Source organism: Schistocerca gregaria, chromosome 6, assembly GCF_023897955.1.
Source record: "Schistocerca gregaria isolate iqSchGreg1 chromosome 6, iqSchGreg1.2, whole genome shotgun sequence".
In the NCBI taxonomy this organism is placed as follows: domain Eukaryota; kingdom Metazoa; phylum Arthropoda; class Insecta; order Orthoptera; family Acrididae; genus Schistocerca; species Schistocerca gregaria.
This window is the reverse complement of record NC_064925.1, coordinates 270,129,665-270,156,320: the sequence shown is the minus strand read 5'-3', so window position 1 is coordinate 270,156,320 and position 26,656 is coordinate 270,129,665. Positions and strand designations below refer to the sequence as shown.

Genomic DNA, 26,656 nt, shown 5'->3' with positions numbered 1-26,656 from the left:
TCTGTAACAAGTTTCAGCTAGTAATAGCGAATACCCTGTTCAAGAATCACAAGAGGAGGAGGTATACTTGGAAAAGGCCGGGAGATACGGGAAGATTACATCATGGTCAGACAGAGATTCCGAAATCAGATACTGGATTGTAAGGCGTACCCAGGAGCAGATATAGACTCAGATCACAATATAGAAGTGATGAAGAGTAGGCTGAAGTTCAAGACATTAGTCAGGAAGAATCAATACGCAAAGAAGTGGGATACGGAAGTTCTAAGAAATGACGAGATTCGTTTGAAGTTCTCTAACGCTATAGATACAGCAATAAGGAGTAGCGCAGTAGGCAGCACAGTTGAAGAGGAATGGACATCTCTAAAAAGGGCCATCACAGAAGTTGGGAAGGAAAACATAGGTACAAAGAAGGTAGCTGCGAAGAAACCATGAGTAAAAGAAGAAATACTTCAGTTGATTGATGAAAGGGGGAAGTACAAACATGTTCCAGCAAAATCAGGAATACAGAAATACAGGTCGCTGAGGAATGAAATAAATAGGAAGTGCCAGGAAGCTAAGACGAAATGGCTGCAGGAAAAATGCGAAGACATCGAAAAAGATATGATTGTCGGAAAGACAGACTCAGCATACAGGAAAGTCAAAACAACCTTTGGTGACATTAAAAGCAACGGTTGTAACATTAAGAGTGCGACGGGAATTCGACTGTTAAATGCGGAGGAGAGAGCAGATAGGTGGAAAGAATACATTGAAAGCCTCTATGAAGGTGACGATTTGTCTGATGTGACAGAAGAAGAGACAGGAGACGATTTAGAAGAGATAGGGGATCCAGTATTAGAATCGGAATTTAAAAGAGCTTTGGAGGACTTACGGTCAAATAAGGCAGAAGGGATAGATAACATTCCATCAGAATTTCTAAAATCATTATGGGAAGTGGCAACAAAACGACTATTCACGTTGGTGTGTAAAATATATGAGTCTGGCGACATACCATGTGACTATCGGAAAAGCATCATCCACACAATTCCGAAGAAGGCAAGAGCTGACAAGTGCGAGAATTATCACACAATCAGCTTAACAGCTCATGCATCGAAGCTGCTTGCAAGAATAATATAGAGAGGAATGGAAAAGAAAATTGAGAATGCGATAGGTGACGATCAGTTTGGCTTTAGGAAAAGTAAAGGCACGAGAGAGGCTATTCTGACGATACGGCTCATAATGGAAACAAGGGTGAAGAAAAATCAAGACATGTTCATAGGATTTGTCGACCTGGAAAAAGCGTTCGACAATATAAAATGGTGCACGCTGTTCGAGATTCTGAAAAAAGTAGAGGTAAGCTATAGGGAGATATGCGTCACATACAATATGTACAACAACCAAGAGGGAATAATAAGAGTGGAAGATCAAGAACGAAGTGCTTGTATTGAGAAGGGAGTAAGACAAGGCTGTAGCCTTTCGCCTCTACTCTTCAATCTGTACATCGAGGAAGCAATGATGGAAGTAAAAGAAAGGTTCAGGCGTGGAACTAAAATACAAGGTGAAAGAATATCAATGATACGATTCGTTGATGACATTGTTATCCTGAGTGAAAGTGAAGAAGAATTAAATGATCTGCTGAACGGAATTAACAGTATAATGAGTACACAGTATGGTTTGAGAGTAAATCGGAGAAAGACGAAGGTAATGAGAAGTAGTAGAAATGAGAACAGCGAGAAACTTAACATCAGGATTGATAGTCACGAAGTCAATGAAGTTAAGGAATTCTGCTACCTAGGCAGTAAAATAACCAATCACGGACGGAGCAAGGAGGACATCAAAAGCAGACTCGCAATGGCAAAAAAGGCATTTCTGGCCAAGAGAATACTAATATCAAATATCGGCCTTAATTTGAGGAAGAAATTTCTGAGGATGTACGTCTGGAGTACAGCATTGTATGGTAGTGAAACATGGACTGTGGGAAAACCGGAACAGAAGAGAATCGAAGGATGTGAGATGTGGTGCTATAGACGAATGTTGAAAATTAGGTGGACTGATAAGGTAAGGAATGAGGAGGTTCTACGCAGAATCGGAGAGGAAAGGAATATGTGGAAAACACTGATAAGGAGAAGGGACAGGATGATAGGACATCTGCTAAGACATGAGGGAATGACTTCCATGGTACTAGAGGGAGCTGTAGAGGGCAAAAACTGTAGAGGAAGACAGAGATTGGAATACGTGAAGCAAATAATTGTAGGTTGCAAGTGCTACTCTGAGATGAAGAGGTTAGCACAGGGGAGGAATTCGTGGCGGGCCGCATCAAACCAGTCAGTAGACTGTTGACCAAAAAAAAAAAAAAAAAAAAAAAAAAAAAATACATGTAAATCTGTTTGAAAAATTTATGTAAATCCATCATCTATTCAATTCTAGTGATTTTACGATTTCGACCTTTTAACTACTATGGAAAGCAGAAAGCGAATGTTATAGCTGAAACCCTCGTTCAATAGTGTTTGCAGTCCCACATGGAAACATTAGCTTGAGACAAAACAGTTCCAAGTATTTGAGCTTGTAGAAGTTCGTGGGTGAGTTTTGAGTGAAAAGTCTGAGATACAAGTCTCGCATTTACCGTGCAGGTGTCAGTTATGCGAATTAGAAACACAATTACGAGAGTAACAACACGGAAAACGATGAAAACACTCGGTGTGCAATAAATGGCAAACTTAAAATCAGAATTCCGCACTGAGCAGCCAAGAAACACATCGATTAAGTAAATTTCCCCCGAAGTCACAAGTTTCCCAGGAATTAGCTGATCAATAGCCTACACTGCAATACATTACACTTTTATAATTAACGGTGCTCTATCTGGTCGTAGTACCAGTTAGCATTATACCTTCTTGTGTGCCCGCATCTCGTAGTCGTGCGGTAGCGTTCTCGCTTCCCACGCCCAGGTTCCCGGGTTCGCTTCCCGGCGGCGTCAGGGATTTTCTCTGCCTCGTGATGGCTGGGTGTTGTGTGATGTCCTTAGGTTAGTTAGGTTTAAGTAGTTATAAGTTCTAGGGGAATTATGACCATAGATGTTAAGTCCCATAGTGCTCAGAGCCTTCTTGTGCTCCATTACCCATTGAGGATTATCAAAGGTCTTGCTTGATAAACAGAAATTCAGTGACCATTTTAAATTATCACAAAAAGAAGATTAACACATTTCTTCTCTCTGTGCTGACAGGAGCATGATTATGTGCCCCTTCTGCAGCCAGATGGCCGGACTTGAGTTTTAGTACTCTTTCAGACCTTAACTAACATTAATTTCTCAATGGTGATATATTTAGGGGGAATTCACTAAAAATAAAGTATATTTTATGATAGCTGTGTATTACTGAGTCACGTTTACCATCTTCGATCCTAATTTGTCTTCTGAATAAATAAAGAAGAGAAACATTGAAGTCATTCAATAGTGAGGTAAAACCCTCAAACGAAAATATTAAAAGTTTTTAAAGTTGGAATAGATCAAATCTCATAAATATGAACAATGGCATTGAAAAGTTCTTTTTTAATTAAATAGAAGTTCTTTTCTATCAAATTTGACTTGAACGATGAGTTCTTTAAGAAAGTGGCATGGCAGTGAAGATTTTTTCAACGCTCCATCCCCATTTATTTAACAGAAGGTGCAAGTAGTAAACGATCCTGCAGCAAGAAGGATCAAATATATGAAGCACTACAATGAATAATTAACACTAATCATGAAGCAAGATCATTACATATTTCGGATTATTTATATGTATAACCGTAAGTTTCCAGTGAATACAAATAGTCTTCACTAAATAGTAAGAAATTTGAAAGAATATATTTTCTCGTCACGATGTCTCAAAAACATTGTACTGAACTGTTTCAAGATTCCGTTTCTTGAGTTAATATGAAAGCATCGATAATTTAGGGAAAAGTAATAACCTTAATGTTTGATCAGCTGCCTCTGAACAATATCCTTTTGCGATTATGATAGTAGGAAGATTTTATGTATTCCTTTTCATTCTCTACTTCACGTACAAGGAAGCAGCTATCCCCCTTTTCCTATTGAGCACAAATACACCTTTGTTTCTACTTGGCAACACATGCAAACCAGCTACAATAAAGTTATTAACAGTTTTCAATAGTTCATGAAATTATAATGCCGATATTTGGGAAAAATATAGAAAAAAGCACATAGAAGATAACCAATACAACAATTTTATCATTAGATTACATTTGCCATATAGTTGCATCAATTAAAGCTCAGGAATCGAGAGGTGACACCAACTGTAGTTATGAGACAGCTCCGCAAAGAAAACTCAACATCGATTGGAGAACACACATAGAGTGTTGCTAATGTAATTTCTCATAATACAATAAAAATATATATTAAACGGTGAAGTAACACTGGATGATGTAAAATTCGTGATTACAATAATAATCTAATTTTATATGTTATAGGAAAGACAAAACTAATGAGAATAAGCGAAACGGAATCTCTGGTTAATATCCGCTTCGACGACAAAAAGATAAAATAAGAGTGGCCAAGGTTTTGATTTGTGAACCGTGAGCAGACACAAGTGCCAAAGTGGTCAGCCTTACTGTATACGTTCCCCACCAGCATACCACACTATCAGACCACAAAGAGGGCGAACACGCCTCATTTAAATGGCAGAGCAGCTACACTGCATACGACTTGGTTTCTTATTTCACATTTCCCAACAACATATATCACAAGTAAAACTAATTTTCAGTATTACTTAATTATTTTTGGCTCGCTGAAGACATAAATTTTATCTTGTATAAACTGTCAGCATACTGGCAGGCACAGACAATTTCAGCGTGTTTCATATTCAAATTGCCAGTTAATCGTGACTTATTTGGTTTCATAATCGAAAAGCGGTCTTTCACACAATTATGTCGCTCAAAATGCCGCAACATTTTACAACATGATTTTGGAGTCTCCGAAACTTCACATGAGGAAAGCAATGTCGACATTCTGGACACATTTAACGCAAAAAAACGTGTCAGGAAAACTGGAGGTACCTTGTAAGTCAATCAGTTACATTTGCACATTCGCAGGGGCGCTTTCAACTGAAATGTCAAAGAGTCTCGATAAAAGCTTGAAAACAGGTGTAAGAATGATAGTGCCCTCAAAAGCTTTATAGGACTATCCTCCTAATTACTTGAAGGCCACAATGAATTCATCAACCCACACGTTCTCTTTGCCGCCTGTGAACTTACGGAACGGGCTACCTTTGTCACGATGCGTGCTTCCCACAACGTGATTTTCTTTTTAATAGCATTCCCATCCCATAAGAAAGAAGTTACCTTGTAATGTCTTACTGTGAGCTGTGTGAAGTCAAGTCCACTTAAAATGCGAAACCTGCAGTCCATGCTATATGTTATGATTTTCATTCCTGCACTCCTTTGCCCTTCATAAACTTTACAATAGTGATTTTTTAAATAGTATTATCCTTCCAGGCATGCCCCACGACTTAAAAATCTTACTTTTCAGTAAGACACGAGGTCTCCACACTTTGCTCAGTTCAATTGAAAGCTGTTACAACTGACAATGGAATAATGCCTACAATTTCAGGAATTTTACTATTCATACCACCAGTTTCCTCACGTGCCCCATGCCTGAAAATTTAGCACGAAGTCCTTCCTGATGTAGAGTACAATGAATTCAGTTTCTCGATCGTTGTAACACTTGGATGGGTGATCATCCGGTGTGCCGAGCGCTGTTGGTAAGCAGGGTGCACTCAGCCCTTGTGAGGCAAACTGAGGAGCTATTTGATTGAGAAGTAGCGGCTCTGGTCTCGTAAACTGACATACGGCCGTCAGAGCGATGTGCTCAGCACATGCCCCTCCATATTCTGGTCCAGTGATTCCTTTGGTCTGAGGATGACATTGTGGCCGGTCGGTACCGTTGGTCCTTCCAAGGCCTGCTCGCACGACGTTTACTGGAAGTGGACGAACACACAGATAGGAAGAGGTAGGACAATCGCATCCCACCCACACACTATTAATTATTTCTTACACCCACTGAAAAGATCTTCAGATCTAAAGCTAAAAGTAATTAAAATTAGACGATGATTTATTATTTATTTTTACATCTAGAAATGGCTGTAACAGACAGCTGAATATGGTCGTACAATCCGACTATTGTCTAAGAAACAATTTAAAAAAGCTATATACTCAGATTAGTGTATCATACTGCCGTTTAAGTAACAACAAAAAATTTATAAACAACATCAGTGTACCACATCACATCAAAAACGCGCATTCTTTAATATTTTGAAGAAACATTAAGGTCAAATAGAAAAGAATACCAACTCCATTCATCAAAATGAATAGAATTCATCATGGTACTTGGAGAAAGAGAATGTTAATATACTCTGATCAGCCGGAACATCATAACCACCGCCCTACTATTGATACAGACCCTCCCAGGTGACAGCAACGTTGCCTGGCGAGGAATGACTGCTAGTCAGACCCACGCACGATGCATGTCGTATCACTGAGCGTCCTCTCCATGTGCACAGTTGGAAAGCCGGACGATCTATTTCTGACCGAGAGTCGATTGTCACGGCCTAGAGGATCGGCAGGAGCATTTCAAAAACTGCACAATTTGCAAGGTGTTCGAAGAGTACTGTGTTGAAACCATGTACAGAGGGCGGAAGTGTTCTACAGTGCACCTTAGACCGGTGTGATCCGAACAAAGTTTGAGGGATGACAATGGCCTGCCGTAGTCCTAAAGCCACGATAGTGAGCTTCACTGCCGATTTAAATGGAGCCAAAAGCTCACAACAAACACCAGCTGAATGAAGCCTCTTGTAAGGATAGTTATATGTGAAATGTTCAACTAATCAGAAAGTAAACTTCTGTCTAACAATAAGACAGGATATCGTAAAGGTCTGTCTATACAATCTGTGACCAAAATGGCACTGACACGCTGGCTGACAGTGAGGAAGCTGGAACACTAGATTAGATTAGCTTAGATTAGATTAGATTAGTACTTGTTCCATAGATCATGAATACGACACTTCGTAATGATGTGGAACGTTTTAGGTCAATAAAGGGCGTCTATACAAGATTTCTTTTAATGAAATTGTTTCACTGAGTCCTCCTCAAAACAGACCACGAATGGCAAAATGCAGGAAGAACTGCACGAGATCGATGGTTGGTTCAGGTAACCCTCAACATAAGCAAATGTGTGATAAGAGTGTAAGCTATTCTATGATTTAATATTTGTATCAAGATTGAGGTTTCGAAATCGGGTTCCTGCTAACTAGGCAGATGCTCTAGCCGTAACGCCTCACTGCCACTGCAACTATCAGAGTTGCGCAAACTACCTTAGTATATTTCCTTGCAGTATAGATATTCCAACTCACGTCTCAGCCAATTACTAATCCTCTTCTAAACTCGTATCAGTTTTGACGAGGTTCTACAATATTGGAACAGCACCTAATCAATGAGCGAAATGGGACTGATCATGCCCGTACATCACGCGTAGATGACACATTAATCGCTAGCCGCAGTACCCGGCGTTGCCTAGGATGTTTAATATCTGCCCCACGAGGCGACTGATCCTGTGCTTTCTTTACACACACAGTGAACACAAGCAGCGTAAAAAACTACAGTCGGTTTAAATCAAAGGGCATATCTGAAGCGGTGAGTACCAACATTTTGCGACAAATGATTACATATTCACACGTATGAGAACATGATTAGTGGGCCGTCTGTTCTTACATTATGCAATGAGTATCTCGTTATGTTTTTGGAGAATTAGTATTCTGTTGTTTCACCTCAGTTTTCGCTGTTTCAAGTAGGGCTGTGTTTGAGCGCGACTCGAACTATTCGAGCAGTTTAGGTCACTGTTCGGCAGATCTCAGGTTCCGTTTGATCTTTTCATCAGCCAACTGTCTATCGACTTTTATTGGTGATACATACGCGACAGAACCAACTACGACAGGTTATTTACAGGTTGGGAAAGCTTTTGTTTGAAGTTTGGGATTATAGTTGCACTCACATTACTAATCATAGATAATTTCCTGTTCCGTAAATCACGAAAACGAGCACACACACGATCATAAACATCAAACTTACGTGGGTGTAACTTCGATGTGATAGCCATATGTACCTCTTTTAGGGGGTTGCACACGTTGTCAAAAACACGGTATCATTTCTTCATTTCCTTCTTTATCCACGTGTAACGAACGACGTCAATGGCTTTATTTGAGGGGCAGATGATCTGCCTGACTTTACGGCGACCTAGATTGGCGCAATTTTGCGCTGTGAACACGAATTGTTAATCGAAAGATTTTGTGTTGACTTTGCGTTTTTTCTCAGTATTCTAGTGGCACATTTCATCATGCCAACTGAATCTTCCGTCAATTATTGGTAGAACAGCATTATAATAAATGAAAAGCGCTAGTTTTCTTTCGTTCTGTGGTATTAATTTATTGTTTTCTGCTTACAGGGCCATCTTTAGATATTTACAGTCGATTGTCGCCAAAGAAGCTACAGTTTTTGTAAACTAAATTGGAAAAGGAATCACACATACCGATTGAATTACAAGTGCACAGTAAATGACACTTTCTGTGATGCTGATGCAACGTAAAAAGCAAAAAGATGAGCAACTCAGTACCTTCTCAACAAATGCGGCGTCAGAATTCTGCTGCCCCCAGCTGTGTTAATGCTCAGCCATATGGACTATACGCATTTATTCACAGGCGTCATTACACAAACAGCAGATGTGCTTACTCATATGATAGTTCGCTGTATCCACTACGGTAGATTTAATCACGATCATAAAGAAATTCGATTTTAAATAAATGACATTATCCTTTCTGTAGCGAGAGCACATTGGAAAAAGAGCCGAATTTGAAAACTGTAGTTACTGGAGTGGAGTGACGTCCATCATTAACGGTATAAACACCTTATTAAACACTTGATGTTCTCACTTCAGTAGCAACGAAGTGTAGATGCTATTTTCGTGGGAAGGAAACAGCAAACGTACAGTAGTCCACAGCAATCGACGGACGACTATATACGTGAGTTAGAGACCGAGTGTCCGGCAGATGGAAGTGTTTGTTGAGTCTTAGGACAATCAGTCTGAGTAATCAAGCTTTGCATGAATTGTAGGAATATTAATGCTCTTTCAAAGAAAAAGGGCGAATTTAAGACGCCAGGTTCTTTATTTAAAGTGTAAGATGAATAATTACATGAAAAAATATATAACTCTGAGGGATAATACATAAAGATAAAACTGCCAGTGTACTACAGAGACATTTTGTTGACCTGTAATGAGCCGGGAGCGGGGACAACGGTTTAGCCACCTAGTCCACATCACATAGAGAGATAGAAATATTAAGTTAAATTCGAGGTCACTACAAATTTCATAATTAATTGGTATAATCTTACACCGGTCGGATATTAATAAAAAGTTCATCAAAGTAAGTCAATAATTTTATGGTTAGATTAATTTTTCCCAGCTAATTAGTCTCACCGAGGGATAGCTATATGGACGACTATCAACTGGAGGGGGGTAATTTTCTCATTCTCAATTTGATTGATATAGAAAATGTTCAGAATGGTGGATTTCGTTTACAGTTCCTGGCCGTTACATATTAATGTTCGATGAAGCTACACGGTGGCGTAGAACTATCACTTCCCTCTATTTCGGAGAATTCGCTCCCAAAGAGGTGCCCCAGTCTGAGAGTCCTAGAGACACGGGCGCTCTCCTGGGCGAGCCTTCACGCAGTGCGTCCCCACCTTCCGTCACGCTGGTTGTGGATCCTACTTGTTCCCTGTGGACGCACACTACGGTTCGGTGCACGAATTTAAGAGAGGACTGGTAGCCGTGCTCAGGGGCCTTTCGGTTGCTAATCTCACAGGCCTTCATATCGTGGAGAGCTGTACTGCAGAAGTTGACGCCATTTTGTGACCCAACTCATGTCTCTTGTTACCTTGTGAGCTGCTTTGTATTATGGAAATAGCGGAAAGGTCGCGGAAGAAGGCCATTGTTCACTCTGTCTGCTTGCCGGGGGGTCTCATCCGATATGTGGAGGAGGCCCCACCGGCGGCGATAGAGAGCACTGGGTGCCCCCGCCTGCAAATTGTTGCTCATGTCGGCACCAATGACTCCTGCCGTCTGGGTTCAGAGGTCATGTTCAGTTCGTACAGGCGGTTGGCGGAGTTTGTGAAGGCTGAAAGCCTCGCTCGCGGGGTGGAATCAGAGCTAACTATTTGTAGTATCGTTCCCAGAACCGATCGCGGTCCTCTGGTTTGGAGCCCAGTGGAAGGCTTAAACCAGAGGCTCAGACGATTCTACGGAGAGCTGAGGTGCAAATTTCTCGACCTCCGCTATAGGATGGAGAAATATAGGGTCCCCCTGAACAGGTCAGCCGTGCACTACACGCCGGAAGCGGCTACAAGGGTAGCGGAGTACGCGTGGAGTGCACATGGGGGTTTTTTAGGTTAGAGAATTCCCTCCCTAGGCCCGACAAGACGCCTCCCGAGACGCGGCAAGGTAGGAGTAGGCAAAATGCAACAGGGAATAACAATATTAATGTGCTAATAGTAAACTGCAGGAGCGTCTATAGAAAGGTTCCAGAACTGCTCTATTTAATAAACGGTCACAACTCCCATATAGTACTAGGGACAGAAAGTTGTCTGAAACCAGACGTAAACCGTAATGAAATCCTAAACTCAGATTGGAATTTATACCGCAGAGACAGGCTGGACAGTGAAGGGGGAGGCGTGTTTATAGCGATAAGAAGTGCAATAGTATCGAAGGAAATTGACAGAGATTCGAAATGTGAAATAATTTGGGTGAAGGTCAAGGTTAAAGCAGGCTCATACATGGTAATTGGATGTCTCTCTAGGCCCCCTGGCTCAGCAGCTGTTGTGGCTGAGCACCTGAAGAATAATCTGGAAAATATTTCGAGTAGAGTTCCCCACCATGTTATAGTTCTGGGTGGAGATTTTAATTTGCCGGATATAGACTGGGAGACTCAAACGTTCATAACGGGTGGCAGGGACAAAGAATCCAGTGAAATTTTTTTAAGTTATTTATCTGAAAACTACCTTGAACAGTTAAACAGAGAACCGACTTGTGGCGATAACATATTAGACCTTCTGGTGACAAACAGACCCGAACTATTTGAAACAGTTAACAGAGAACAGGGAATCAGCGATCATAAAGCGGTTACTGCATCGATGATTTCAGCCATAGATAGAAATATTTAAAAAGATAGGGAGATTTTTCTGTTCAGCAAAAGTGACAAAAAGCAGATTTCAGACTACCTGACAGCTCAACACAAAAGTTTTGTCTCAAGTACAGATAGTGTTGAGGATCAGTGGACAAAGTTCAAAACCATCGTACAATATGCATTAGATGAGTATGTGCCAAGCAAGATCGTAAGAGATGGAAAAGTGCCACCGTGGTACAACAACCGAGTTAGACAACTGCTGCGGAACCAAAGGGAACTTCACAGCAAACATAAGCATAGCCAAAGCCATGCAGACAAAGAAAAATTACGGCGATGTGAAATGTAGTGTGAGGAGGGCTATGCGAGAGGCGTTCAACAAATTCGAATGTAAAGTTCTATGTACTGACTTGGCAGAAAAACCTAAGAAATTTTGGTCTTATGTCAAAGTGGTAGGTGGATCAAAACAAAATGTCCAGACACTCTGTGACCAAAATGGTACTGAAACAGAGGATGACAGACTAAAGGCCGAGATACTAAATGTCTTTTTCGAAAGCTGTTTCACAGAGGAAGACTGCACTGCTGTTCCCTCTCTAGATTTTCGCACAGATGACAAAATGGTAGATATCGAAATAAACGACAGAGGGACAGAGAAACAATTAAAATCTCTCAAAAGAGGAAAGGCCGCTGGAACTGATGTGATACCAGTTTGATTTTACACAGAGCACGCGGAGGAACTTGCCCCCATTCTTGCAGCCGTGTACCGTTGGTCTCTAGAAGAGCGTAGCGTTCCAAAGGATTTGAAAAGGGCACCGGTCATCCCCGTTTTCAAGAAGGGACGTCAAACAGATGTGCATAACTATAGACCTATATCTCTAACGTCGATCAGTTGTAGAATTTTGGAACACGTATTATGTTCGAGTATAATGACTTTTCTGGAGAGTAGAAATCTACTCTGTAGGAAACAGCATGGGTTTCAAAAAAGACGGTCGTGTGAAACCCAGCTGGCGCTATTTGTCCACGAGACTCAGAGGGCCATGGACACGGGTTCCCAGGTAGATGCTGTGTTTGTTGACTCCCTCAAGGCCTTCGATACAGTTCCCCACAGTCGTTTAATGAACAAAGTAAGAGCATATGGACTATCAGATCAATTGTGTGATTGGATTGAGGAGTTCTTAGATAACAGAACGCAGCATGTCATTCTCAATGGAGAGAAGTCTTCCGAAGTAAGAGTGATGTCAGGTGTGCTGCAGGGGAGTGTCATAGGACCGTTGCTATTCACAATATACATAAATGACCTGGTGGATGACATCGGAAGGTCACTGAGGCTTTTTGCAGATGATGCTGTGGTGTATCGAGAGGTTGTCACAATGGAAAATTGTACTGAAATGGAGGAGGATCTGCAGCGAATTGACGCATGGTGCACGGAATGGCAATTGAATCTCAATGTAGGCAAGTGTAATGTGATGCGAATACATAGAAAGATAGGTCCCTTATCATTTAGCTACAAAATAGCAGGTCAGCAACTGGAAGCAGTTAATTCCATAAATTATCTGGGAGTACGCATTAGGAGTGATTTAAAATGGAATGATCATATAAAGTTGATCGTCGGTAAAGCAGATGACAGACTGTGGTTCATTGGAAGAATCTTAAGGAAATGCAATCCGAAAACAAAGGAAGTAGGTTACGGTACGCTTGTTCGCCCACTGCTTGAATACTGCTCAGCAGTGTGGGATCCGTACCAGATAGGGTTGATAAAAGAGATAGAGAAGCTCCAACGGAGAGCAGCGCGCTTCGTTACAGGATCATTTAGTAATCGCGAAAGCGTTACGGAGAAGATAGATAAACTCCAGTGGAAGACTCTGCAGGAGAGACGTTCAGTAGCTCGGAACGGGCTTTTGTTAAAGTTTCGAGAACATACCTTCACCGAAGACTCAAGCAGTATATTGCTCCCTCCTACGTATATTTCGTGAAGAGACCATGAGGATAAAATCAGAGAGATTCGTGCCCACGCAGAAGCATACCGACAATCCTTCATTCCACGAACAATAAAAGACTGGAATAGAAGGGAGAACCGATAGAGGTACTCAGGTTACCCTCCGCCACACACCGTCAGGTGGCTTGCGGAGTATGGGTGTAGATGTAGATGTAGATGGGGGTCCGTGTGGGTTAGGATGGTTTGCGTCCGGAAACTTGTAGCAGTCACGTAGGTTGCTACCGCGTCATTATAACATTTGTACTGCAATGGACGCGGAATCGCGACCTCACAAAATGTAGTGAGGTAACCGTTTCCGTAATTCGGAGCTCATGGCTAGCATCATGTCATTCTCTCGTTCAACCACTTGTCACTGTTTCTAGAGAGTGGACGTACTATCAATTACCAGAAGGTGCTTTTTTAATTTGATTTCATGTATTATTCCTTGTCCTACAGCAAGGTAGTTTCGTGACAGATCTCTCAAATTATGGTATATGACATGTAACAGGGCTACCTCCCACTCTTGTGTCTTACCGAAAAAAATATGCCAGATTTATCTCATTACGGCAAATGTTGTTCTTCTGCAACTTTTCCACTGTTCCAGTGATACTAAACAAAGTTTTCAATGTCCGCAGCTCTTGCTTGTGCGGTAGCGTTCTCGCTTCTCGTGCCCGGGTTCCCGGGTTCGATTCCCAGCCTGGTAAGGGATTTTCTCTGCCTCGTGATGACTGGGTGTTGTGTAATGTCCTTAGGTTACTTAGGTTTAAGTAGTTCTAAGTTCTAGGGGACTGATGACCATAGATGTTAAGTCCCATAGTGCTCTGAATCATTTGAACCAAAGTTTTCAATTGGGCTACGAAACACCTGCCGGGAAAAGGAGTGCGATACTTGTATCGTCCTCGGACAGCAGATTAGCAGGTTACTGTAACTTTGTGCCTGATAGGGAAAGGGTATAGGCAGCAGAATATCATAGTTTCGCAATCTCACCGGCTTACCTAAAGACCAGACAAGTTACAACAAAACGGTAAAATTACACGTGTGACGTTCATCTGGCCTATAACAGCAAGGTAACGGTGATATAAAGAACTTACACATCGATCCAGCGCATAGTGGACAAAAATGTGTGTAATATTCAGGTTTCGTGGACACATTGACGTTGAATAAGTTGTTACAGGTCGCCTACTTCACAGGAGCACCGGATTATCGTACAGCTGCTAACTAGGAATATCATCAAGTATTGCAACTATCAGTTTGCAACTGGTAAGCGATTACAATACAGAAGCTTGATACAGAATGTTTATTATTAACAAACGAGACCGTTTTGAATCACGTATGTTGTGCCTTTTTCAGGTACTGGATCTACGTTGCCATCTACGTGGTGACAACGTTAGGGGACCGCCTATTCTAGATAAGTGAGGAAACTCAGGTGCACGCTCTTGCATTTGTTAATACGGTGTTCACTCCAACCCTCTCTTGTGATGTTTCTGCAGTAAAGATTTGGCGGTACGCAATATAAAATTGTCAGTGTAATATTTGTTTTACTGTTAAGTTACTTATCACATTCCGGCAATTTCCTACAGCGAAAAGTTTGTTAAATTTTAGTCTTCACACTTCTTATTCATCCTACAGAATTGTGGAAAATATTATAGATTGAGCGTGTAATATCACCCAGCTTGTGTAGAGGGCAATGGGAATACGTGGCCACAGTGCAACAGTTCCAATATTTTTGCTAGGGAATGCAATATGTATGAACAGAGCGTATTATTTGCTGTGTTAACTTTAATTATAGAGATTAAATTTTACTTAAGGTAATTATTAAAATGCAAAGGAGTTATTATATACTAAAGGTATTCCCAACATTAATCTGTTGAGAAAATGTCGCGTTTGTCCTTTTGAAATTACATTTAAAATACGTATTTCAGATTTTGGTTAATTCAGTATGGTTTATGACACTTAATATATGCAGAGGATAGTATGAAAATCATATTAACGATGCAGTTCCTATTGAAGGCTGAAGTCATTTGGAATGTCAGAATTAAATTATTACATGGCCATTTTCCTATTAAAATATAAAGTGTGAAATCCGTAGTTTCTCTTTTTAAACGATTCAACTGAGAGTTTTCCGTGAATCGCTGTATACAGTATTAACAAAACGAAACAACTTTTCAGTATTGATTCAATAACGGTATTGTTACTGTACGATCTAGGTTTCAGTTATAAGCCCATTTCGTATTACCAAACTTATTCAGATTATTGTATCACTGAATGGACATATTGTGGACTCCATTAAGATCATTTCTATATTAGCTAATGATTTATTTAAGGAACTGACTGGATGTAGTTAAACAGGGCATTATTTTTTCAAGGCTGGTTTCAGATCAGGTATAAGAAAGACAGAATACGACTACAGTCAAAGGGGAATATTATTTTAGCTGTTTTAACAAGGAATACTCATTAAAATACACTTCTAATATTTAAAAAATACAGTGACTTTAGATATATCATTACTTGTTGGTTTTATATTTTTAACATTTAATGTATTGAGCTTGGAGAGAAACACACACTCCTGACTAGAAAGTTGGCAGAGATTGCGTAGTCGTTAGCCAGAATAGCTCTCTATAATAAGGAGTGACATAAAATGTACATCAAGTTTACAATTTTATGACGTACCATTGAAGTTCAGATTTGTGGATGAGTTTGACATGCACAGTAAAGTAATGGAAAATATGTGGTTCAATAATTTCGTAAGAGTGTGATATTCACAGAAATACATCCTCTAATCTCAAATAAAAAGTAAAATCAACTATGCATATAACTTTCCCCAAAAAGAAAGAAAAGTAAGAATTACCAACGAGGAAGTGATATAATTGAGACAAAATTTAAAAAAGAAGAAGAGTGCATCAAAAACTTAGGAAGACCTAACATTTTCTTCTACTTTAGACGTGCTAATTTGCAGTTCCGATTCACCATATTGTGTACAAGTGTAAAATGTGTTGTCTTTCAATGACTTTGCAGTGTCAGAGGCTAGTTCTGCGCATTATGATACTCTGAGACACGTCATCTATTAATAAGTGCCGATTATTATCTTAATATTATGTTTGTATATTCACTGCTTCAGTTATTTCATTCCAGAATAATCGCTGGAAACATGTAAATCATAGTCGTCTATTGCCTCCCAACCGTAACTTACAGGCAATTTTCCTACACAACTGAACACCTTCACGCACTAGACTGCAAACAAACGTCTTAAACCAATAGGAAGTACAGCTATTCTATTTAGTTTCTAGTGGTCTTACTTGATGATTGCTTGGTGGTGAAGAATGCACTGTTCCAGACGGCTGCGGAGGTCACTGTAGGCAGACGTTTCTGAGCAGTATTCGAGTTTCTCAGACATGTCTCTGGCGAGACTGGCAATTTTCCGGCTCAGTAGCATGATCTGCATACGTAGCTGAGCGATGATGCTCACGTTGAAGGAGTCGAGCACCATTGTCATCACCACGGCGTGCATCGTTACTATCAAGCAGTAGAGCCACGCGATGATATAGCCTATGGGTTGCGACGCATCAAAGGGCAGGGCCAGAATAAAGGGCAGGCCCTCAGCGCTGACTGGTGAGAACAGATAGTAGGTGCAGGCGGTTATGCCGAACCAGATGTACGTCAGCAAGAAACGACGCACCAAGCGCCCTTGTGCGCGTAGCACAGGAACGTCATCCCAGGTCACGAACTCAGCGAAGTCATCTCCCACCTGTTGGCAGAAAAGCGGTACATGGACAACAGTCGAAATACCTTGATATGCGTTGAATGAAATTACAAGGCTATTTAGCTACGAGTACTAATTGTTACTTCACCATGAAAATGGCCCTGAAAACACTGATGGAAGGAAAGACGAGGAGGCAACGTCTAGACTCAACAGTGAAGTGACAAAATCGTGGGATAGAAAAACGCACATATACATGTGGCTGTAGTATCGCGGACACAAGGTAAAAAAGGGCAAGGTGGAGCTGTCTTTCGAACTCGGGTTAACTACATGATTATGGCAACACGACGGCAATTAATAGATTTTGAATGCGGAATGGTAGTTGCAGTTAGATGCATGGGACATTCCCTTTCGAAAATCGTTAAGGAATTTTATATTCCGAGGTCCACAGTGTCAACAGTGTTTCGAGAATACCAAATTTTGGTATTATCTGTCATCACTGACAACACAATGGCCGACGGGTTTCACTTCACTACCGAGAGCAGAGGAGTTTGCGTAGAGTTTTCAGTGCTAACAGACAAGTAACACAGCAAGAAATAGTCTCAGAAATCAATGTGGGACGTACGACGAACGTTTCTGTTAAGATAGTGTGGTGAGATTGGGTTTACCTCAGCTATGGCAGCAGTCAACGCAACTGAATGCCTTTGTTAACAGCAGGACATCGCCTGTAACGCCGCTTCTGGGCTCGTAACAATATAGATTGTACCCTAGACGACTGGAAAACCGTGGCCTGGTGAGACGAGTCCCTATTTCAAATAGTAGGAGCCGGTGTTAGGGTTCGAGTGTAACGCAAAACCTACGAAGCTGGTGATGGCTCCACAATGGTGTGAACTGTGTTTACATAGAATGGACTGGGTCTCAAGTGCAACTGAACAGTTTATTTACTAGAAGTGCTTATGTTCGTCTGCTAGGAGACTATTTACATCCTTTAATGGACTTCACGTACCCAAACAATGATAGCATTTCTGTGGATTACAACGCGACTGGTTAGAAGAACATTCTGGACAATTCGAAGAACTAATCTGGACACACAGATCGCCAGACATGAATCCCATGGAGAAATATGTAACATAATCGGGAGGTCAGTTCCTCCGAAAAAACCCGCACCAGCAACACTTTCGCGTTTATGGACGACTGTAGAGACAGCATGGCTCAGAATTAGTTGTACCAGCGTTTGGAAAGTTATCCAAATTAAGAGTCAAACGACAGTGGTGTGTTGCAATAATTATACTGATTACAGTGTAGCTGAGCTGTGGCTGCTCTCCCCAGAAAGTTGACTGTATATCAGTAGAAGGCAAACTCTCAAAGTAGTAGTAGACATGAACCTGTTATTTGCTTAATCCATAGACGTTAAGAACACAGAAGACTAGAAAACGAAGGTATTTTACATCTCAATGTGTTGCAAATGTGTTTACCTTCATCTGTGGAGGATTGAAAATTTAGCTTGTTGAATGTGAAACAGTTTTCCTCCATTTCTAAGTGATCAGTGTATCTGCTCTGCTGAGCACCCAGGTTCCATTCATGGTAATGTTGGAGGTCTTTAGTTGGTGCTCCGAGAGAAGCAGGTTGTACTGAGTCTCGTATTGCCTATCGAGGAGCTATCTCAGTGAGAAGCACTGGTTCCAAGATCTGGAGTGTACATAAAACTTACTTCAGCTTATGAGTTTAGGACTTATTGTGAAGAAACTTTTAATCAAGTCATAGATATTCAATACTCATTTCAACATAAAATATAGATATTATACAGGGTGTTCCATTGATCGTGACTGAGCCAAATATCTCTCGAAATAAGCGTCAAACGAAAAAACTACAAAGAACGAAACTTGTGTAGCTTGAAGGTGGAAACCAGATGGCGCTATGGTTGACCCGTTAGATGGCGCTGCCATAGGTCAAACGGATATCAACTGCGTTGTTTTTAAATAGGAACCCCCATTTTTATTACATATTCGTATAGTACGTAATGAAATATGAATGTTTTAGATGGACCACTCCTTTCCCTTTGTGATAGATGGCGCTGTAATAGTCACAAACGTATAAGTGCGTGGTATCACGTAACATTCGGCCAGTGCGGTCGGTATTTACTTCCTGATACATTACCCGTGTTAAAATGGACCGTTTACCAATTGCGGAAAAGGTCGACATCGTGTTGATGTATGGCTATTGTGATGAAAATGCCCAACGGGCGTGTGGTATGTATGCTGCTCGGCATCATACACGACATCATCCAAGTGCCCGGACCGTTCGCCGAATACTTACGTAATTTAAGTTAACAGGAAGTGTTATGAAACGTCAACGACGACCTACAACAAATGATGATGCCCAAGTAGGTGATTAAGCTGCTGTCGCGGCTAATCCGCACATCAGTAGCATACAAATTGCGCGAGAATCGGGAATCTCAAAATCGTCGATGTTGAGAATGCTACATCAACATCGATTGCACCCGTACAATATTTCTATTCACCAGGAATTGCATGGCGACGACTTTGAACGTCGGGTGAAGTTCTGCCACTGGGCTCAAGAGAAATTAAGGGACGACGACAAATTTTCTGCACGCGTCCTATTTAGGGACGAAGCGTCATTCGCCAACAGCGGTAACGTAAACTATTGGGCAACGGAAAATCCTCGATGGCTGCAACAAGTGGAACATCGGCGACCTTGACGGTTAATGTATGGTGCGGCATTATGGGAGGAAGGATAATTGGCCCCCATTTTATCGATGAAAATCTAAATGGTGCAATGTACGCTGATTTCCTACGTATTGTTCTACCGATGTTACTACAAGATGGTTCACTGTATGTTCTTCGAACATGAAGGATGTCCGGCCCATAGCTTGCGTGTGGTTGAAGCGGTATTGAATAGCATATTTCATGACAGGTTGATTGGTCGTCGAAGCACCATACCATGGACCGCTCCTTCATCGGATCTGACGTCCTCTGTGGGGAAAGTTGAAGGATATTTGCTATGGTGATCCACCGCCTGACAATATGCGTCAGCGCATTGTCAATGCATGTGCGAACATTAGTGAAGGCGACGACCTACTCGCTGTTGAGAGGAATGTCGTTACACGTATTGCCAAGTGCACTGAGGTTGACGGACAACATTTTGAGCATTTATTGCATTAATGTGGTATTTACAGGTAATCACGCTGTAACAGCATGCGTTCTCAGAAATGATAAGTTCGCAAAGGTACTTGTGTCACATTGGAACCACCGAAGTAAAATGTTCAAACGTACCTACGTTCTGTATTTTATTTAAAACACCTACCTGTTACTAACTGTTCGACTGAAATTGTGAACCATACGTTTGTGACTATTACAGCGCCATCTATCAATAACCGAAAAAAGAGGTCCAACTAAAACATTCATATTTCTTTACTTACTACTCGAATATCTATTAAATATGGGGTTCCCCATACAAAAAAAAATCGATGTTGATATCCGTTTGACCTATGACAGCGCCAACTGGCGGGCCAACCATATTGCCATTTGGTTCCCCCTTCCTAGCGAAATGAGTTTCGTTCTTTGTAGTTTTTTCGTTTGACGCTTATTTCGTAAGATATTTGGCCCGTTCACGATCAATGGACCACCCTGTATATAATGTTATAAACAAAGTCATATAAAACGTGCACATTATAAGTATACACTTATAAGTTGTGATCAAAAATAAAGGAAAATATTCAAAAATAATCAAATAAAAACTTCATAATATAAAGTGAAATTAATGTAAGTTCTAAATGAATTAAATCCAGCCTGTATTACTTCAAATGTTACAGGCAGCTTTGAAAGAACTAGAGGTTTTCCGAATTACGAGACGACCACTCCTTAGTCATATGAATGACGCCATTGGCGGAGGATGACATTACAGCCAGGAACTGACAATACACAGAACTAGTACAGGGGGATTCCTCGATAATGTGACAACCTTTCATGGAAAATGGAGAATGATAAACTTAAGAGTTTGAGGTAAGGGATCATGGTCTGGAAACGAACTAGCCGAGAGCGTAAAATATAACTATCAGGTCAATCTCGTACCTCTGTGACCGTATATGTTCAACTGCAAGATCTTAGCTTGCCATATTTTGGGAGGAGGTAGCGTTGATCACAAAAAGAAAAAATGTACAGCAAACAGGGACTCTAACATTCATACCTTACGACCTTCGACCACTGGACCGTCAGAACAGATGTGTTTCAAAGTAACCAAGATAAAAAAATTGTTATACCCCTTAAGATATGCCCTATAGGGCCCATGTTTACTTTACATTTTTAATTGTTTTGGTCTGCACCCAAATACTGAAAACAAGGAGCTTGCAGTAGACGAGATCCTCTGTCAGAGGTATCATAACGAATTTCGCTTACAACTATCGATTCGGTCATATTCTGGCCTGTGTCCCTTATACCTAACTTATACATTAACCCTTCTTCACTGTGTATGAAAACTTGTAACATTAGCTCAGTATCACCCTGTATACATGGTGGTCAGAAACAGTCTGAAAAGCTTGTAAGAGTGCCACGGGTAAATCTGACGAGAAACCATTATTAAGAAATTAATCATCATCTAAGTCAGCCACTCAGGCCGTTGCGTGCGCAAATTCATGCGATCCGCCAGATATCGTGTCGCCAAATGTGTTCTTCGTATGGTTTCGTAAAACCGGAGAAGCGAGAGATACAAGAACTGGATATGGGAACGATAGTAAGCAGTGAACCCGACAAAAGTCTGAGCAGTCCCGTGCGCTATCACCCACACCACAAAAACAACTGACACTGTATGTGTCAGGTCACTTGAATTTGCACGCACAATGATCTGGTTAGCTAATTTCGATTCTAATTAACTGGGAAACGGTTCAACGTATCGATGTTTTTTCTTAACAATTATTTCTCAGCGTAACCTGTCCTGCAACCCTCTTACAAGCTTTTCAGACTGTTTCTAACCACTATGTGTATGTGGAACGACGTTCCGTGACTTGCAGTAATATGTACCACTTTAAATATCGTTCCACCACTAACCTGTAGAGCCAGTTTATGGAAGTGGCGCTCACATACAGCAGTGTGTGCTATACGGAAGAGCCAGATGAAGCCTGTGTCTGCGATACTAATCATCAGAATGAAGACGTCCAGGTCTGCAATGCCTTCTCGCCACAGTACGGCAATCTCTGAGCTGATGAAAGATAATATGACGGACACGATGGTGACAGTGCCCAGCCGGAAGAGAAGTGGCGATCTGGCGGCGCTGTGTGGGTGACGCAAGATGGCCGCCCAGTGCAGTGGCCTCAGCAGGTAGTTGAGGTCGCTGGCAGACTCTGCTGCCGCTGCAGCCGAGTGGGGCGGTGCCATGCCCACTTCCTGCACACAGCGACGGAGACATGCGTTTTCGTAGAATGTTCAAAAGGAACGATCTGCCAAGGTGAATGGTCAACAATTAGACGTCTTGCGTGCTGAACGTAATACTCTCTCCACATTTACCTGGGGCTGGCGACAAAGAAAATATCTGGAAAAATCAGAGACAGTGAAAGGTACGTGAAATAGATTTTGTGTGACGTGTTCTAATGAAAATTTCCTAATAGAAACTGAACATCACATTTCACTCCTTGTAATGCTTTTGCAGGCCACGTGTACGTAAACGTTTTTGTAAATGTGGTAATAAATAGCAGGTACCCATGTAGAACCTAGTCATTGAACCCAGATCAGAGATAATATCATTTGCTATCTCTCTGTTTAACGACAAAGGATTTGATTTACTGTAAGAAATTAGATTAAATGGAGAAAGAATAAATCTCGTGCATTTTGTAAAGAAGGAATGATGATTAATGTTTAACGTCATTATGGACTGAGCCTAAGTTCTGAATGTTTGAAGGGTGGGGAACGTAACCACCCATGTCCTTTCCAAGGAGCGATTTAAATGGGGTAGGATGACTTGGAGCAGGAGAGGCAACAAACGACATTTTTTTTCCTACTGTCTATACTTTTACAAATAAATTCATAAACCTTTGTCAGCATGACCAGGAAGGATTAGGGACTCACACTCATTGCAGTGGAAGTTCAAAAACAAAAGAAAATAAATTTTTTTACATGTGAAATTTCATCATTTTTTTCGCTTACTGTTGGCTGCATTTGTTGCTATAGGTACATTTTTCTCCACAAGTAAGAGAGATCCTTTAATGAATTTTGCACAGCATACAAACCATATTTACAGATGTACGAAACTCTAGAATTTTCCACATCTATTAAAAACTGTGGTAAAAATTGATAATTAACTACAAAATTAAATTTTTTCTAAACATAAAGTATAAAAAGTAACAGCTCACTCATTTTTTCATAAATTAAATGGATTCCAGACACCTGCAAGTATGGTTTTTATGCTGTGCAAAATTCATCCAACAGTCTCTCTTGCTCATGAAGAAAAGTGCATCTATAGCAACAAATGCAGCCAATAGTAAGTGAAAAAGTGATGAAATTTCACGTGTAAAAAACTAATTTTGTTATGGTTTCGATCTTCCGCTGCTACGAGTGTGAATTCTGAATCCTTCTTGGTCATGGTGACAAAGTTTTATGAATTTACTTGCAAAAATATAGACAGTGGAAATTAAAATGTCCTGAGGTGCCTCTCCTGCTCCAAGTTGGCCCGTTTGATGTCCTACCCCCCTTATAGACATGATGGAAAACTTTAACCAGAATGTCTCGACGCTGATATGAACCTTCATCGTATCTAATGGACGTCCAGAGTGCTATCCTTTGCTCCATCTCTCTCGGCCAAAAGTTGTTGCATTATAACAAAGTGCATAAACTTTTGAGCCTTCATGATCATGAACTTCGGGTTTTATTTATAAAATTGCTGCCTCTTTGACTAAAAGAGCTACTTACCCTTCAAAGTACTATTTCTTACACTATGCACCCTAACACAGAGGAGAACCAGGAGATTACACACCTCGCTAATTTGAACACAAATAACATGGCCTTGAACCCTTAATTTCATTGTTTCAAGCTTTCAAAGTAGTATGAAACAAATTAAGTTCAGTTACACAGCTGGAAAAAGTGCAACATGGCCAAGGTCTGAATTCAGTGGCCCAAGAGTATCGTACGGTGTTGTTAAGGTCATTGGTAATCAGACGGTGTTCAGGAAGCATGTCTAAGTGACCTGTCTTTTGACTCTGTGGGCAGCAACTGTGCTGAGATTAGAGATGAACAGTGTTTTCAACGATCGTTCTAGGGTACAACCATGCACTGCCGACGATTACGTACGCCTGTTGGACAACTTATGCCATTTGCATGGTGTCTAGCACTGGGCCTGCGGAAAGCTGTACCAGCGAATCGACGGATATCTGCACTTGTCGAACGCAATGCATCGGCTGTGTGTCGCTGCTTTTAGCAGTGGGCTCTGGAACGCTCTCACAGCCGCATGGCGGACAGACATTCGTCCAGCGAAGCAGTCTTGATACATGTTGCACCTGATGTGTTACTAAGCATAATTGGAAACCGTCTGCTTGTAGTAGGACTAAGATCACATGAGCCTCTGGCTAGGAAAACACTAACACAACGACACCTCCAAACACGGCTACTTCAGTGTTGTAAAGTGTCGACTAGATAGCAGAATGGCGTTAAGATATCATCAGTGATGAGAAAACGTTCTGCATGTACACGAGTGACGGTCAGATACCAGTAAGGAACAGAACTGATGAGCAGTCTATTCTGTAATGCTTTCGCCCACAGCACACATGTCCCATTGGAGGCATAAAAGTGTTTGAGGCCCTCAGTTACAAAATGCAGTCAGATTTGATGTTTCTGCAGCCTAAGCATGAAAGTAACCACTGCTCGCTACTTTGTACAGATGCTACGGCCATTTCTGCGACGGAAACGGGCTGTACTTTTTCAGTAGGACACATCCACATAGAGTTGCTGAGACGCAATGCTCTTCGTTCTCTACAAAAATGTCCCTGGCCAGCAGTGTCATCAGGTCTCTCTCCCAATGAACACGTACCGGACGTGATGAAGCAGGAAGTGAGTCGTTCCCAGAGCCTGCAAGAACTATTGCTGATTTGCAATAAAAGCTAAAAGATGGTTCGGACACTATCGCAGGATACCATTTTGTGGCACCTTTATGATCGTTAGCATGCAAGAGTCCACATCCGCGTTGCACCTGATATTACTGTAAGCACTTCCTTTACTATGACATGTATATTTCGTTTGCTCTGAAAATGTTATCATATACTTCTGCAATATGAACTACTATCGTATCACTTGTCAAAAAATAATTTTATCTTGTAACTGTCCATCGCTGTATACAGAGCAGTACAGTGCAACAGTTTGGAAAGCGAGTATAGGATGTGTAAGTTCTTATTAATAGCAGTACTGAACTACATAATGGAAAAAGGAAAAAAAGTCTGTTGTGCAAATTTTTTTAACATGGCAACCTTAATATCGTGACTTTAAGTCTGAACTAGCTTGGTAATCAGAAGATTAATAACATATGAGCCGTATTGACACCCTCGAATCTGTAGAACTGAACTCGTTGTAAACATTGACAGTTCAGCGCATTTTATCCGTGTTAATATGATTTAATACATGATGAAGTTTAAAGCTTCCTAATAAACTGTTGCTCGAACGTGAAATACCGCTGACTACAAACTGACTTATGCTACTTCCTCAAACTTTATTTCTCTTGACACAAATTACTTAAAAGGAAATCGTAACACGTTGATGACAATGTACCTGCATTCTGTCGCTCTCCCGTGAACACACTAAAAACCTTCTACCGTTTAGAAGTTTTACAGGTTACAATCAAATGAATACTGAAATGGTTTCCCATTAATTTTAGTTAATAAAATACCTGTTAAGAGTCATATAAAGCTAATACACATTCATTACAGTCATGCTGAATCTTTTTGATACAGAGATGCCAGAATATTTAACTGGACGTACAGGTAGAATTTCCGTCAGCGTCTTAACTTTCAATCACCATACCACAGATTGTCATGAACAAACCAATTCAATATTAACTTAAGTGTAGCGCACTGGGTAACTATTTAAACTATAACAGAATGATGACAGATCGAGATTATCACTCTGCAGAGGAGTGTGCGCTGATATCAAACTTCCTGGCAGATTCGAAGTGTGTGCCGCACCGAGACTCCATCTCGGGACGTTTGCCTTTCGCAGGCACGTGCTCTACCAACTGAGCTACCCAAGCACAACTCAGAGGCCGTCCTCAAAGCTTTACTGCTGCAAGTATCTCGTCTCCTACCTTCCAAACTCTACAGAAGCACTCCTGTGTCGTGCTTAGGTAGCTCAGTTGGTAGAGCACGTGCCTGCGAAAGGCAGAGGTCCCGAGTTCGAGTCACGGTCCGGCACACAGTTTAATCTGCCAGGAAGTTTCAAAATGTTGACAGTTTGTGAAAAACTAAATATATTTCGAGCTCAAAGACAGTGTAATCCTCCTTCAGCAAAAGACTTGGCGCCACCTCTGTATGGAATGGTCATGTGAATGTTCCCTCATAATTCTTGGTTACTTTTTTAGAGGACCGTCATTTGACGCTGACTCTCCAATGATTCAACTGCTGCCAACATACATCGCGCCAACATACACCAAGATGAGATACAAGAAATTAAGGCTCATACAGAGGCGCACAGACTGTCGTTTTTCCCCCGTAGAGGGTACCCTCCGCCACACACCATACGGTGGCTTACGGAGATTCCATGTAGATGTAGATATTTGTTGTGCTTTTCCTAAGCAATTTCGCGT

General features: G+C 41.2%; 1 protein-coding gene across 1 annotated transcript in view; it reads right to left on the bottom strand.

Annotated features, from left to right (window-relative positions):
• Positions 1-22,254, bottom strand: part of LOC126278830 (odorant receptor Or2-like) — a 45,131-nt gene extending 22,877 nt beyond the window's left edge. Inside the window, exons 1-2 of the mRNA XM_049979106.1 lie at positions 21,928-22,254; positions 16,464-16,912 (exon numbers count right to left, since the gene is read on the bottom strand). Of these exons, the coding sequence (XP_049835063.1) occupies positions 16,464-16,912; positions 21,928-22,254 (776 nt within the window). The remainder of the gene's footprint in view (positions 1-16,463; positions 16,913-21,927) is intronic.
• Positions 22,255-26,656: the final 4,402 nt, after the last annotated feature.